Here is a 16,189-nt window from a genome sequence, read left to right as displayed (position 1 = left end):
GTACAAAAGTTCCCTTCGCCCTTCCGACTCTTCTCCGCTTTCTTCTGGTGCTGAGAAATGGCGCTCCCCCGCTTTCGGATGGGCTCTCATTTCATATATCGACGGATCGGATATGTCCGTGACGTACATCGCGCCGCCGCGCCGATCGTAAGTCTTGCTTAAACTTTAATCGCTGCCGCTTCGGCCGTCAGTTGGGAAACGACCCTGGACTAGGGCCGCCGGAAACGTGACCCCCGCGCCCGATCCCTCTTCTCTGTTTATTTTATCTCCGCATGATGCGATTCCGTCGTTCGAAGTTCCCGCGCTTTACTACTCGGCCATTTCTCGTTTTGTTTTTCCCCTTTCGCCATCGAGTTCACCGCTCGACGGACGAAAAAAATAATAAAAAAAGATGCGTGGTTTGAGAAGCACCAGTCTTTTTGGGCTGGCATCCTGTATTCCTTTTAATTTGTTTTTCTTTGCTGATGTTTTTACCTCCGAGGTTATTGTGCTCGCCTTGTTTTCTTCGTTTGCCTCTGGAAATCCAAGCGTGCTTTGTACAGTTTGAGAGAGAAAAAGAAAAAAAGCCTCCACTGTTCGAAACGGCCATGAATCTGGACAATACAAACCGTGAATGATGATATGACGTTGCCGACTAGCTTTTGTTTCTACTCCGCGGCGGCGATTGGGTCGGGATTTCCTCGCACCGCTTATTTTTGTTCCGGCATCACCTATACACGTATACTTCCGCGTTTCACCTCGCCTCCCGACGCTGTGAAGGGTTTGAGCCCCCCTACGACATTTTCTCCGCAGTCTTGTCGAAGTTGACCTCTGTTGTCTACCCTTTTTTTCCCCCTGTTCCCCCACCTTCTCGTCTTGCCCTGCTGGTTCTTCACTTTACGGGCTCTATCGTGTTTCCCACCCGCGCGCAGACTCCCGCTCCTATCGAGTGTTGTCCCCGTGTTTACGCCGCCATAACACACGGGGCATCGCCGTGTTCTAAGCCTCTTTTGTGTCTGTTCGCTTCCGCTTGCTGTCTCTCCCGGGGTTCGCATTTCGGTTCCGGAGCGAGGTTGCCCGGCGTGGGTGATCTTGTATTCTGTTCCTACGTGATCCCATCTCGTTGAAGTTTTACCGCTTCGCCCGGGAGCTTCGCGCCTCTCGAAAATTGCACACGGACAGAGAAAGTTTTTGCGTCGTAAAACTTGGCCGAAAAAAAAAAAAACTGCCACAAGTACGATTTGTGGTTCCCCGGTGTTTTTTTTTTCTTTTTATCACTTTATTTCCTTCTCTGTTCTACTTCCTTTGTTTCTCGGGAAAGGAACGGCGGTCCTGTAGACCGTTTGGAGGCGGCGACGATGTTTGACTCGAGCCTCGACAAAATTATGCAGCGTGGATGTTTTTCTCAGTTCGAAAATGTCAGTTAAAAAGAACGTCAAAAGTTTCCGCTTGTTGAGGTTAATAAAAAATGCGGCGATGTATACTTTTTATATGTTGCGTTCCATTCCACGTGGATGTTCAGCAGTAACTTCATGACCGCATTTTTTGCTTATGCGATTTTTTCTTAGTTTATTACGTTGCCTCAGCGGTTTTATTTGGTGAAACTTCACACTTCAGTATTCCACAGCTTCATAGGGATCTACAGTTTAGAACAAGGTGCACCAAGCTGGTTATTTACTTCTGGTTCATTTTTCTAACGTCAGCGTGGGGAAAAATTCTGGCCACTATGATTACAACGTCATGAGTGCAAATACGTTTGAGAGTTTTCAGCACAAAAGTGTTTTAATTCTCGGATACACCAAGATTTCGCTCACGTCATATCCGTCACGTAAGTGACGCCAGTGCAATGAAACAGGCGGCCCGTAAAGGGTGCACCTCTGCACACGGGGTCTTATTGCGGGGAAGCCACCTTTAGTACTAGAGAGTACGTTATACTTAGGGTTGTTCATTTTCGGTTTTTATATTTTAACACGAAAGTGTTTTATGCCGCGATACCCCAAGATTTCACTGACGTCATATTCGTCACGGAAATGACGCCAGTACACCTTTGCCGAAGCTACCCGCCAGCAGGACGTCGCTCGCCAAACACACCCACAAGACAGCCGCCGACCCGCAAATCATGCTCAACTGTAGATTTCGCTGCACATTTCACTTTCGTGTTTTACCGATCCCTACGACAGAGGAATCAACCAGTTTTTTTTTTTTTTTTTTTTTGAGCTCGTCTGTCGGAGAGCGTGACGTATCCGAAGGTCTTCGGAGACGCACCTGCTGTTAACGTACCTTTTTAACGTGTGCCTGGCGCGAGGAGACGCCGCGGCCGCAGCGCACTGTTCTGAACTCCTGACGCTAACATCAGTGCCAACGCGACACTTCAAATTGCCCCCTGTGTATCGCTTTCTTTCGACAACAGGACCACGGACAGTACACGCTTCTGGCGCTGCTGTGTTTGCACAACGCGTCACCTTAACGCAGCTGAGCCCATGATCGCTGTCACGCGAAAAGAAAAGCACTACCGGACATCGCACAAAAGGCAACCCAAGCTTCCATAAAGCAATTGAATAGCGGCATTTCAAACGGGGCCTATCTTATGTGGGAGTACACGAAATAGTGTTTCAAGCAAGTTACAACACAGTTCCGTTACATCCATTCATCTTAAGTGAAAGGGACTGGGATAAAAAAAAAATAAAGGGGACAGACGTGTCTTATCCCGTACGTGCAGGTTTTGCTAACCTCCGATCTAGGCATCAGCCGATTGCACTGCGAAGTTGCCCGTCGAGGCGTTGCGACAACTTCTGCAATGAACTCGTGTATATGGGACCTTTTATATCAAAACTCGCTTTGCAACCCGCCTGATGCAAGCTTTCTCGCCCTCCGTGCTGGGCATTTCATGATCATTAGTTGCGCAGTAAGCCGTCCATTGTGCCCAGGAAATTACTCAGTGCATTCAGCGCAGTGCTTTTCGCTCGCCTGTCGAAAGAAATCGATTCTGCCCTCTTGTTCCCTAAGTAAGCCTGAGCTATACTATTCTCGTTTACTAACCTTTTCCTATCTTGTGTGCAGACGTAAAGGGAGCAACACGCGTACCCGTTGTCTATAACTGGTAGTTGTGCTTTAACTGGGTATATCTGAAAAGCGCTGACGCGAACTCTTCAAACAACGTTGCGGAAAGACGTGGTGTTCCTTAGACTTCGCAGTGGCGTAATACTAGTTCTCTCCAAATTACTTTAAGCCAAGGCAAAAGAAGGCAGACTCTGCGAGTCATAGTCAAGTGTGTTAACTGTTTTTCACGTAGTTCAGCTGCGTTAAGGCGCATTCCGATTACGAGCTTTTCTATAGATAGGAAGTTACCGGTGATGCGTTGTTTGCCAATCGAAATCTTTTTTTGTTTTTGCAACTGTAAATAATCCTTAGTCTTTTTTTAACGAGACGCATTACAGTGTGATTTCAACACGAGTTGGACTGCGCAGTAACTGAAATGTAATTTAAGGTCGAAATGTTTTGCGAATTCTGTTTTCACCGCCCAACTCCAAGGTATTGTCAAAGGTATCCACGCCCTAAAATTTCCCACCACTACTCTGGTTGCCTACCATACACAAAACGTCGTGTATAAAGACTCAAGGCGTCATCTACATGAAGAGGCGAGGTTTTGGGGGCACCGTTGCATGTCATCGTCCTCCTCCCTTCCGCATTGGCGACCCTCGGCGAATGCACGACGCCGTTTTTTTTTCTGTTTTTTTTTTTTAGGAGCTCCTCTCCTCTGGGTAATGGTCGCTTGCAAAGCTCCACCTCATCTGACATGACGAGCGGTGTAGGACGGGGTTTTATGAACGCTTCATGACGCAATCAATGACGTCAGCGTGACGGAAGCACGTTACTTCAGGACCGGTTACGTACGGTTGCTTCAACGCCTGGGGACAAATGTGAAAAAATGTGTACTGCCGCTCCGTGTACGCGCGGGCCTGGCTTAGCTCCCTCTTTTGTTGCGGACAGGCCAGAAGGCCAATTGCAATGATGGGAACTAAAGAATGCTTCGCAATAAAAGAGGGGAAAAACGCATAGTAACTAAACCGTGGAAGCTGGGCTAGCCAGACAAATAGCGGGACATCAGTTAACTCGTATCGAACCAGTAAACTGAGCAGCGACTTCTGCACAGTTCTCTGAGGAAGAAACGTTCGTTAAATAGTAGAGTGGAACAGTAAGAAAGAACTTCCCTGAGCGACATCTTGCCCCTTAGTCTGGCGGCGGGAGATTCGTTGCCATGGTAGCTCGTTCGGCGTTCATTTCCGAGGAGTGACAGTCATTTGCTCTTCGCGAAAAGTCGCTGTCTCACGGGCACGGCACGCAGGAGTTGCCGATTACGTTGCTTTTCGCACACGATTGTATCAGTGGCGGTGCTTATCGCTTGCGACTCGCCTCAATCAGCATGCTTTAAGTGAATATTGTTATGGCGTGACTGAGTAACTGCCGTTACTGAGCGCACTTACGGTCGTAACATATGTTGTAATTGAGTGTGGGCTACTCCTGCCCGTATACACTATAGCCAACGATTTTCATGAATGTACGCGTCGCACTTATAAGCTTGCAGCAGCTAGCTGGTAGGTACTTAAAACTACTCGTCCTGAAAGCAGAGGGGATCACTTTCCTCACGCCAGTCCTCCGCTCGTTGGCTTTTTCATTTGTCCGCACAGTTTACTGCAGTGTTGTGCGAACACTTCTTGCGGGAGGGAAGGGAGAGAAACCAAACTTTCCTCACTGAAAAGTTGATCAAATTAAGAATGAAGGAACGTAATGCGCGTTTTCCAGTCTATTCTAAACGAAAGCAACCTGTACCTCTGGTTCGATTTTAGGGGTAGGATTTAGGGGTAGGTAACTGTAGGAAATTCCACCCTGTTGACCTCAGTTGTAGGGTATGACACCCTTACACCCAGATGTGGACGCTCATGCCATTCTGTGCGCTCGAGATTGGCGTATCTTGCCAAACACAAGCGCAAGCATGCTGCACCCTCAACTTGAGCAAGCAAGCGCGTCCGCGTACACTCGTAACTTTCTTTTAAGTGTCGTCGTAGCTCGCTCGCTAGACCCAAGTAGAGCAACAGGGCGACCCGTGGTAACGCTGTCGTTCGCGGCGTACCCCAGATGCTTCGAAAGCCAAGCGGTTTATAGTCATAAGCGTTCGAAACTCGTGAACCGCTGGCGCTTGCCATACATTTCCCCGTTGTTTAGCGCTAAGAAAACTGCAGGTACATTTGAGGCAATATATACGCAATTAACCGGCAGCGCCCGCGTTCATTTTGTTAGGAACGCTGGTTGGGTTGGTTTTTACGGTAGTAAGCGAAAAAAGGTGGCAGTGCAACAGCGGCACTGCGAAGGCGGGAAATTTGAATCGCATTGGCTGGTAGCAGCGAGCGGATAACAGCGCTACAGCCCATTATGGCGAATCACTGCTCAGCACTTACGCACTCACATTGAGTGGAAAAGCTTCAGTTTTTTTTTTCTCCCCTTTTTTTCGGATTGTTCTATAAGAAGTCCTGCAACGCCTGCCGACGAGAAGACAGCAAACGGGACTTTCTCGCGAACAGTGCGAGCAGTTTCGAAGGAGTTCGTGGTAATCAGTCTCTGTCAGTCAGTACGTTTGTCTTGCTCCCCGCGCACGAGGCTAGGGGCCCTTACATGACGTGGGTGCGTGACAGCGGCTTTGTGCCCGGTAGTCATGGCAACGCTTCCGATTGCCCCCGCTTAATGCTTCTTGCACTGCGTGCCAGATCCGAAGTCGGTTCCCGCTTGCCTGTCAGCTCACGCCGTTCGAGCTAATAACTGTCCGCTAACAACAGGCTCGCCGTCTTCTGCCCCTGTGAAAATTGCAGGGTGTGCGCGCGGCCGGCCGAAGAGACCGCTTTGTCCAACCGCCTGCTTCGGTGTCTCCCTGTTCGGCTCCGTGCCCAAGTTCTTGAGCCGGGGATCGGGGGAGGCGGCCGGATCGCTCCTTTGTCAGGCACGGGCAAATTTATTTGCCCGTTTGTTTGCAGCATTGATAGGAGCGCTGTTCGTTTCGCGTAGGCTGACAACTATTCGTGCCAATCAGTTTGAAACGGCGGAGAATGCAATATTCCGCGTGTTCGTGTAACGTACGCCTTAAGTGAGGCACTTAAGGTACTTGGTCTAGTGTGACAAAGAGCTTGCCATATGTGTGTGTGTGTAAGGGGGACGGGGAGTAATTTTTACTTATCGCAGTGGGACTCGATTGTCGACAGTTCTTTCAGTAGTGCGGAAGGTCTCTAAAACTATTAGCTCTGTTCTAGCGTAGCAACGCTGCTCGTTGCGCGTCAGTTGACAGCTATTCTCGCCAATCCGCTGGGAAACGGTGGAGGAAGCAAAGAATTCAGTATACTACGTGCTCTTATAACGTACGCTGTAAGACACTTAAGTTTTGGTCTATAGTGGGACAAAGAGTTTGCCATCGGTTTGCCAAGGGTGTTAGTGTCAACCAAAGCTTTTGGTTGACACTAACACCCTTGCGTTCATGATGATCATAAAATGATGATCATAAAATATGGCTTGTACTATTTAGATCGCAGGAACTGCGATCTAAATAGTACAAGCCATATTGGATAACGAACATAGATAACGAACATGGATAACGAAAATAACCAGAAGAAATTCTGGGAAACTTGCACTCACGCGCAAGATTTGAATGGTTGAATGGCGGAGCTGTTGTAGGTGAGCATCGCCGGACACATAGTTAAGTTTCAGTATCACTGTTTATTTGCACAGTTGCGGTGCTAGTAACCGTCGTCATATGCATTTAAGTCTTTTTCGCGGCGAGTGGTGGATGCAAGTCATCCTCAGCATTGTAGACTTCCACAAGCTCTTCGTCATCGACTCGAGGCAGAGGTGGCGGGATCTGACTTCGCGTGCCGAGGACGCTCGGCATTTTCTTGGTATTTTTTTTCCTGCAACGTCGAACTTACTGCCAGTAACAACAGCTCCGCTGTTAAAACTGGCTGCAGTCGTTGCTGTTTTTCACCTGTTCTTTTAAGTGCGAATGCACTTCTTAAGCGAGCCTGAAGCGTCCGCCGCCGTCCGCATTCCGCCGCCGTCCGCATAGCAACAGCTGCGGGTGCGCGCGCTCCTCGTCTTCCTTGGCAACGGGGGGAGATGGGCGCGCGCTGCCTGGCCGCTGACATGGCACATACCCACGTGGGGGATTGGCCAAGAATCGGGCGTGAGAAGGGCTAATGCACCCGCTTAAAGGAGTACTGACACGAAATTTCAAAGCTGAGATCCGCTCTAGCAATCAAGTACAACGACAACACAAATAGGTGTCTGTGAATAAATGCATCTTTCTTTCTTTGTAGTTGTGTGTGTGTGTGTGTGTGTGTGTGTGTGTGTGTGTGTGTGTGTGTGTGTGTGTGTGTGTGTGTGTGTGTGTGTGTGTGTGTGTGATCTCTCTTTCGCGAACATTACCGAACCGCGCAAATTCAACTCGTGCATTCGCACTTTCACATTCTTCCCCTCGGGGAAATGCGGGTAATTTTTTTTCCCGATTATTTTAACGAGAAAGTTATCTCGAGCCTTGTTATTGCTCTCCTTGCGAGGAAGTGTACTGCATTACTTCGAGTTTCAGCCGCTCTTAGATAAACCTACCCGATCGCGGCTCGGCCACGAGACATCGAAATATACGAGGATGCTTTTCAAACATAGAAGTGTTTTTCAAGCACCACATTCGCACAACACCCGCCGCGGTGGCTCAGTGGCTAAGGCGTTGTGCTGCTGAGCCCAAGGACGTGGGTTCGATACCGGCCGCGGTGGCTGCTTTTCAAATGGAAACAAAAAGCGGACACGCAGTGTGTCTAGAAGTTTCGCCGCACAGATTAATCTCGACACCCTCGACCCCTGCACAATCACCGCTATATTCGATAAATAACGGCAGAGCTGGGCTTTGTACGGTTAACGTTGGGATATGCAATACGTAATTGATCTCTAAATGATTTGTTGACGGGTGCGTATTGACTTAAGGTGAGTGTAATTGTGGGGAAAACCCGGCAAAGCTTAGTCTTGGACTCCGATATTGGACCAATTTGGATGCGAAAGTGGGCGCGTTATTGTACTAACAATTTTTTAAATACAATATTGGGCCCATACTAGCACGAGCTGATTAGACAACCAAGGCCCAATGTTGGTCCAGTATTGTCGTTATGCCTGGCGGCGACCGCGGCGCCAGTCGCTCCGGTCACCTGCGGCGTCACGGCCAGTGATGTTTCGGTACCTGCCGTTTCCGCCTTGTCAAACGTGCAAAGAATGGCGATACGTATGCTCTAACCCGCAGGCTGTTGACCCGTTGGAGATTTACTCTGGTCGGGTTACAGCGCTTGACCCACTGGCGAATAGTTTGTCTGTCTCGTGTCCCACGCCCACGTAAAGACCCTTTCGTTCTCCCTTCACAGCCAATGTCTCCGGGGGCTACGGAATTGTAACGTGTGTTTGCCAAAGCAAGTCACGTCCCCGTGCGACGATGTCGTACCCGAAAATACCTCCGGGCTGATGACGACGTATATCTATACATTTAGGGGGCTAGTTGGAGAATGAGGCCTGAGATGGAATTACGGGCTTTCCGAGATCAACGCGCATTACGGCCGTCCCTCTTTTCCTCCCGTCCCTTCGTTTCTCTCCCGTCTTCTCGGCACGTCGCAGGATGTTAGGCGGACGAAAAACGGCCTGCCGCTAATCCTGTCGGCAGTTGTCTCGGCACAAACGCTGTCTCCTATACGACGCTCCATTGTTCCGTGCACTGTATATTATGTCTGTGCGCTGTTGTGGAACGCAGTTCGGCACTATGACAGCCGCGTAAGGGCGCTTTTCTTAGAGAATGGGGCAAGTGCCTCCCCATAAAGGCTCATGCGGGCCTGCGATTGGTGGGATTTCTCCGACGGACGTGACGTCACGGCATTGTTACTTCCGAATATACTGGGATGCCATTTCCGAGTTGTGCCGGTTGAGAGGGCTAGTGTTTATTTTGTTATTTTTTGTGGATATAGCTCATCTTTGAGGAACGGCGCCCCAGTGTTATCAATATAACGCTGATGTTACGTGTACTGAACACAACTCGGTGTGTACTGAGCACATTTGGCCGAGCATTCTAGTTATGAAAGGGCAGTGGGCGGTGTGCGATTGGACCGCTGTCTCGTTTTCTTTGTTTAGCGCGAACTTTTTGTGCGTTATATATTTGCTCCGCTTTTAATTACAATTTGCGCATTTTTGTTATCAAACAGCTCGCCATTCACCTGGAGGTTTCCGCTTTTGCACAAAGGCCATATCACTCAAACTCCTCCTCATCTTTACGGCCTTTTCGGTTCTTACCTCAAGAGTACAAGTTTTTCTTTAACATAATGTGTGATGATACGCTGGAAGCGGGCGGAGTACCTCAACCGTGAGGCACTCCGCCTCAACGCTGCTGCTGTTCATCATCCTCGTCCGTGCTGTGCCTCCGATAGAACAGGAATAGGATCCCGCATCAAGTGCCAACTGTACCATCTTAGGACCGGTCAGGTTAACTCTCTAAATGCGGGTGCTTGAACATCGAGAAAGCCACGCTCTGTAACACACGAGTAAAGAGCGGTACATACACAGGCGCGTTTCTGCGTGAAAATTCATTCTTGTATGTTAAGCAGCGCAGTCTTTGCGAAATGCAAAACCAACTGCCCGCAGTTTCAGCTTTGCTGAACCTGGGGCTCTTTCGGTTGAGGCCGTCGCCCGGCAGGCCGGCACACTTTGCTGCACAGAACTTCGAATCGGGTGCGGAGCTGCTCCTCTCCCTGTTTCCCCAGGCTTCGTTTGGCGGCTTCCCGAGCCGTCGGTCGGGACCGAGAGGTGCCAGCTCCGCCACGATTTTCCAGAGCCGCATCGCCCGCGGCGGTCCAACGCCGTGAGGTTGCGACAACGCGGCTTCGCCGGGCCCTTGTTGCCTGCCCCGCGTTCGTCGTGCCATTCGGGTCACGCGCATCTGCTGTCGAAGTCACGGCACGATGCCTCCGGAACAAATTGCGTTTTCCCGGACGCTCTGGCCCATTTCTCCCTCCGTCTCCTGACTTATTTCGCTCGGCGCTCCGTCTAATGCCCGCTTCCTTACGACGCTTGTCCGTTGGCGGAGCGTTTTTCTCAAGCGATCGCGCTTCTGCAAACTCGAGCGGCACAGACTGGTTTCTTTGGTGAGGTGGCGGTGTTTCGTTTACGGGCCCCTTGTGACCTGCGGCCATCTATGGGGCGCCTTCCGTTTCACTCGGATGCTACTAATGCCGCTATTCGCTTGTCGCTGGTGACAATCGACGCAGTTTTCTGCGCGGTACACGGATGTGTATATGTAGTCGCAAGCCTGCTCTCTTTGGAGCTTATGCACAAAAATTTCACAAGAATTATAGTAATGTGTACTGCTTCAAATTTCGCGCCGTTTTTCGGAGTTGACACGTGGGGCCCTTTCAGCGACTGTCATTAGCAGCGATATTTTTGGCGGAGACGGCAATAAAATGATGGTGCTTCTGTGGCCTATGATGCAGCGTGATTTGCAGAAGAATTGCTTCTTTTTGACCAAATCTACATCAAATGGTGGGAGCGTCTGCGTCAGCGCGCCCTCTTTTCTTCTGCACGTTTTGGCACCAAGAGTAGTATACAAATGGGAGGGCTGTCTAGTAACCTTCTTGCTGTAGGTGATCTGAATCATACTGCTGCTGCTTTCGCTGCTGGTGATAATATTTATAAACCTTATAAACATAAACATGATGCCAGCCACACATTCGCTGACGTTTAGAATATGTAAATGCGTACAAGCTTGTGGTGCAGGAGGGGGAGACGGCCACGTTACGAAACGCGCTCTCATTAGCGTGTCACACTCCGCGATTTCTCGTGAGTTTTGTTTCAATCCGTTGACTTCCTCCTTGGGTAAGGGGAGTTCGGTTGTTGAGCTCGTGGAACGGCCCTCGCGCGCGAGCCGATCAGATATTACATTACCCGTGATGCCACAGTGTCCGTGCAACCACGTGCTGCAACGAAATAGTGTGTCCTTTGCGCAGTGCCTCTGCGCATAGGACACTCCATAACAGAGAGTTTTAGCATAGAGTGTAACGTGCGCTACGCTAGCGGCGGCGGGTACCGGGATTTGACTGCGCATGCGCGCAGTCGGCCGCTAGAATAGCTTACGCTACCCGCTATGCTAAGACTCTCTAATGACGCGATATTTAGGAGAGGGTACCGGATTGCGCCATTCACCCCCTTGCGGGTTGCGAGTCTCTCTCCCGGCCTCTCGATGACCTCAACCCCTTTTTTCTCTCCAATCCGCCCCTGTCGAATCGGAGCATCGGATTCCGGAGGACAATTTGCACGTAATTTCTTTTTTTTTTTTTTTTTCTTCTTAGGCGTGTTGCTCTTAATGTGGTACCTGGTATAATGACGACTTCGTCCGGTCGTCTTTGTCTCGTCCAAGTCCCGTGAGAACCCTGAAAAAGAGAACAGAAAATTGCAGATTTGTTCGTCTTATTGTTCTTTGAATGCTGAGTATCTTGTGTAAAGATGGGTTGTTTACGCCGTTTCACTATTCTGTTTACTAACCGCCGGTGGTGCGCCTGTGGTCGTGCATATTTTTGAAATTCAATTTAGCCAAAGTTTGTGGGGTTTCGGGAGCAGAATGCTCCTGCACTGTATTCATCCACACACACATGGTAAATGTACGCGATAACAACTTTCGACGTTATCTTCCAGGTCTGACACCCGGAATCCCGCCTGCCGAGAACGTGCCAGGGGAAGGTAAGTTTCGTGTGTGCGTCTTTGCGCGGGGTGCCTCATCGAAAACAACTCTTCAAGCAAAGTTGTCAGAGTTTAAAAAAGAAGCGCGAAGGAAACCGTGTACTATTATGAGCAATATGAAAGGCTACGCAGGAACGCGTAGAAAACACCCACAGACCCAGCTATGAGTGATACGCAGCGGCCGCCGTCGGAAACAAAGTGGAAAGGGGGACGCTGTTCTAACAACTGTCCCCATTCCCGCCGTGCGTCTTATCGGCTGTCCGACGATGCCATATTATCGGCGAAATGACGCAGGCTGCTCCTTTCTAGAAATGCCAGCGCGGTGGGAGTGCCAACAGTTTGTGGAAGAGCGCCCTCCTTTCCCCCTTTGGTTTTTACAGCGCCATCCGCGTGTCGCTCCGAGTCTGTTTCGAGGCGGTTTGCCACGCGTTCCTGTGTTTCCTTTCATATTGCTCATAATAGTACATCTCAGCAGTCTTGACAAGTGCTTGTCGAAAGTTGAATTTAAGTGGTTTGCTGGCGCCGGCGTATCCACCTTTTAAAACCCAGGATTTTAACGCGAAGAATGGCGTTAGTACAGACCGGCACACGCGCTCACTTCCAAAAAACCCCATTTCCTCGCCCCTTATAGTATTTAAGAATTAGAAAAGCAAGCCATCTGCAGTAGAAACCGTCTAATTATTGAATTATTCTAGCTTTAACTATTTGTTCCAAAGCAAAACTCTCAATTGGAAAGCCAGAGGGCGTCCCCCAAAACAACCAGTTTGCATGTTTTTGTGCATGCAACGCTTACTAATATGTTTTCTTCACGCCTGAAGACGAAAGCGCGTGAAATTTAACAATAAAAAAAAAGCAATTCCCACTCTCTTTTGCTTGCGCAACAGCAGCGTCCATAGGTGTTCAGAACATGAACGAAGGCTCCTGCATACTTGCGAAAGCCACAACTGCGAAATGGTTTGCTTCTATTCACGTCGCGGCCAATATCGTACTGCAACTGCCTTCGTACGGTTTACAAATCGGGACTTTTCGCTGGTGGCTTGCGGCGTGATTGGGCGTATTCCAAGTGCATTATTTTATGCCTTCAGTCTTTCGCAAAGTCTGCGAAAAAAGGGTTTTCGAAACGTTGATATTTTTTGCAGTTTGCCTTTAACGCTTTTTGCTTGGCGGCAGCTCCGTCTTCGTTTTTCTTTCTCGCGCGAAAACTAGTAGTAGTTTAAAATGCCACACAACTAGAACTCGCACACCGCTTTGTTAATCCTCGTATTTAGGGCGCATGTAACAGCGCCGAACGGCGTCTCCTTTGCACAGCAGCCTATTCTTCACGTGTTGCACTGACTTCAAAGCATTATGAGAAGAAATTGGGATAGCCTCCTAAGGTAGATGGGCCCTGCGAACTTTTTTTTTGCGCTCTGTGCCAATCTGAACTCTAACCCAATCAGATGTTATGGCTTGTTTTGCTGATTTTCGCGCCGGGAATCGCCTGTGCAATTTTCAGTGCGCTTTCGACTCTTGACGAGCGCCAGGCAGGAATGGTAATTCCATTACGCCGGCCTCGATTACGTGGAAAGGGTAGCGACGCCGCGCTTCATCCTTTCTTAGCGCGAATAACTGCTTTCTGCCAGAGGCCTGCAAAGTGGCGGCAGGCCCCGGTTTCCCCAAAATAAAGTGCGGCTGGTATAGAAGGTCGTTAATGAATGCAATCCTTTGAGTTACCCTTGGAATTCGCCCTTCGGCATCCTCGAGACGAGTAAAGTGAACCTCGAGTTATTGTCCTGAAGGTTTGGTGTGAACCCTGCTGGAATGACTCTGTCAAGTTATTTAACGCGTCAAAGCACAAAAAGCATGCAACACTAGACAGTGTAGGTGCGCAGAGACAAGCGCCTGGCCCTGTGGAAATTTTCCCTAGTATTGCGCATGCATTTGCGTTCGTACAAATAAATACGTTCCAACCTGCCGACTTTTCATCCTTTACTTCAGCGTATTTACGTCTTCATTTTGATTTAGACGTTGATCGTTTTTCTTTTTTTTTTTTTTTGAAGTCGGCCGGTTCCGCCGTGGCTTTCATCGTATCGGCAGCGTTTACAAAAATATTATTCATCGTACCCAGACGGAGCGTTTTTGCGTGTCCATTTTTCTTTTTTCTTTTTTTCTTTTTTTTTTTTGCACGCAGCAGGCCGGCTATGCCCGGGTATGGTTGGCAAGGGTTAGGTTTCGTGCTGTTCTCACCGAGAACACATTTTCGCAGCTCCCGTAGTCTTTAAAGCGGCCATGCAGACGAACTGCAAGCTTGGTTCATTCGAAGATTGCCTCGTTAGAATAACACTGACACCACTTTTAGCCAAAACTTCACTTATATAAGCTACATAATTAGGAAAAAAGAGAATGGCCATGCGACCCACTAACCCGTCTCCCGCACTAGAACCTATGACGTGTTATGGGCAGCTGTGCGATTGGCTGCGGCCGGCAAAATCTAACGCAAATTAAACCGGGGTTATAAGCTTGTAAAACGAGCTATTTGCGCTTAAGTTTAGTGCATGTTCTTTTTATAGGAGTAAGAATGGTGGGGCAAACAAGGAAAGTTACGAAAGCACACGTAAACATAGAAGCACCAGCGCGTACTGCGCGCTGCGCCGGTTATAGCTGCACAGCCGTCCTGGGCGTTGAAATTACTCAGGCTGACTGGCATAAGCGACATTGTCTTCTGCGACTCCGTTTGTCGAGCATACCCAACTTTTTACGAAACGAGTACTATCAACCGTAACAGACATTATCCAGGCACGAATACCGTCAAAAACAAAGCGAGGGTGGACAGCGATTCTGAGGGGTATGCTGGCGCCATCCAGGAAAAAACGAGGCGTTCCGCCGTTCGCTGCAGCCCGAGTCCGCATTCTTACGTTCGATTCAGTACTTGCCCGAAATGCGTCATCGCAAACGTAACGAAACACACTATTCAGCGGGAGAATTAAAATTGTGGCTTAAATTGTTTAATTTCTTACTGAATAAAACATCGTTGGGGGCAGTATAAAACACCAAATCTTTCGAATAAAACAAGCTTGTATTTTGTCTGCATGGCCCCTTAAAACCCGTCGCTGGTTTTGTCGTTACGGGGCTTCCATTCCGCATTCTTCGCGTGCGAGAACTCATTTCGGATATGACCGCACGCTGGCTCTTCATATTGCGGTCCGAGCGCAAACATCAGGCAGGCATTTACAGAAATGTGTGGGCCTGATCATGAAGCATTCCGGAAGTCTGCGCAAACTACTTTATTTCATCTGTAGCCCGCATCGAAAGACCCCACAAAGTTAGAAGAGTAAAAAAAAAAAAAAAAGATGTCTTGAAATTGGCCACACGCTGATTCTTGCAGCTCTGAACTGTGAGAAACGAAAATAGTAATACGAGCCCGCGGGCGTCTTGTTGACGCTGAGAAGAAAGTATAAATAAAGTCTATCTTGTATGGGCAGCCATCTTTTCTAAACTAGAAGGCCTCTGCGCTTGGCGCAAAGACGCTGGCTCTAATGGTACCCCCCCCCCCCTTCCTCCCCACCACCACCACTGTCCTTTATTTTTCTTCTGTTTTTGTTGTGTTGGGAGTTCTGCTTCATTGCGGCTATTTCCGTCGCTTTGGCCGTCTGTGTGGTCTGTGAGGTTGCTTGCTCACGGCGATATGGGCGCCTTTGCATTCAGACACGCGTTGTATATCTGTGTGCATTCGAATAACCCCCAGCCGTAGATAGAAGCGACTGCGATAGCGAAAAAAAATTAAAGCCGCTCCACTCAATGTGAAAGCTGTCCGAAGTGCAGAGCAGTGATTCGCCATAATGGGCTGCAGCGCCGTTATCCACTCACTGCTACCACCCAATGCAATTCAAATTTCCCGCCTTCGCAGTGCTCGCGCGCCCCTTGCCTGAAACTGCGCCAGCGGGAGTTCTGTTCTCTTTGTGCTTGCTTTTCCTCCCGCACGTGCCGGCGTTGCACGCCACTTTTTTTTCGCTTTGTAAAAACTAACCCAAAGAGCATTCCTAACTAAATGAACCCGGTCGCTGCCGGTTCATTACGTATATTTTGCCTCAAATGTACCTGCAGTTTCTTTGCGCTAAACAGCGGGGAGATGTATGACAGGCGCCAGTGGTTCACGAGTTTCGAACGCTTATGACTATAAACCGCTCGGCTTTCAAAGCCTCTGGGTTACACCGCGACGACAGCGGTCACGACGTGACGCCGTGGCTCTCTACTTGGGTCCAGCGAGCGAGCTACGACGGCAAGGCGCGGCCCTTAAAGTTCTCTGAACTTAAAAGAGGAAGAACGTGACGACGAAACATAACCGTCCTCTTAGAAAAGTATTTTCTATGGATTTTTTTTATTTCCTAAAGGCTTTAGTTTCCTCTCTCTCTTTCTCTCTTGCTCTGTATGGAGGGCG

The 16,189-nt window shown here is 49.1% G+C and overlaps 1 protein-coding gene and 1 long non-coding RNA gene across 2 annotated transcripts in view; one reads left to right on the top strand and one right to left on the bottom strand.

Moving 5' to 3' along the window:
- The window catches only part of Timeout (circadian regulator timeout), a 366,583-nt gene that overhangs the window by 79,470 nt on the left and 270,924 nt on the right, over positions 1–16,189 (top strand). The window contains exon 15 of the mRNA XM_077706142.1: positions 11,728–11,772. Within this exon, the coding sequence (XP_077562268.1) occupies positions 11,728–11,772 (45 nt within the window). The remainder of the gene's footprint in view (positions 1–11,727; positions 11,773–16,189) is intronic.
- Positions 1–16,189, bottom strand: part of LOC144178363 (uncharacterized) — a 146,786-nt gene that overhangs the window by 25,743 nt on the left and 104,854 nt on the right. Inside the window, exon 3 of the long non-coding RNA XR_013323998.1 lies at positions 11,408–11,465. This is a non-coding gene — a long non-coding RNA (uncharacterized LOC144178363). The remainder of the gene's footprint in view (positions 1–11,407; positions 11,466–16,189) is intronic.

The sequence above is a fragment of the Haemaphysalis longicornis genome, unplaced genomic scaffold (genome assembly GCF_048455015.1).
Source record: "Haemaphysalis longicornis isolate Haplotype H1 unplaced genomic scaffold, Haemaphysalis longicornis Haplotype H1 scaffold_4, whole genome shotgun sequence".
In the NCBI taxonomy this organism is placed as follows: domain Eukaryota; kingdom Metazoa; phylum Arthropoda; class Arachnida; order Ixodida; family Ixodidae; genus Haemaphysalis; species Haemaphysalis longicornis.
Note: the sequence above shows the minus strand (reverse complement) of the source record. Positions and strands in the feature narration are given on the sequence as shown.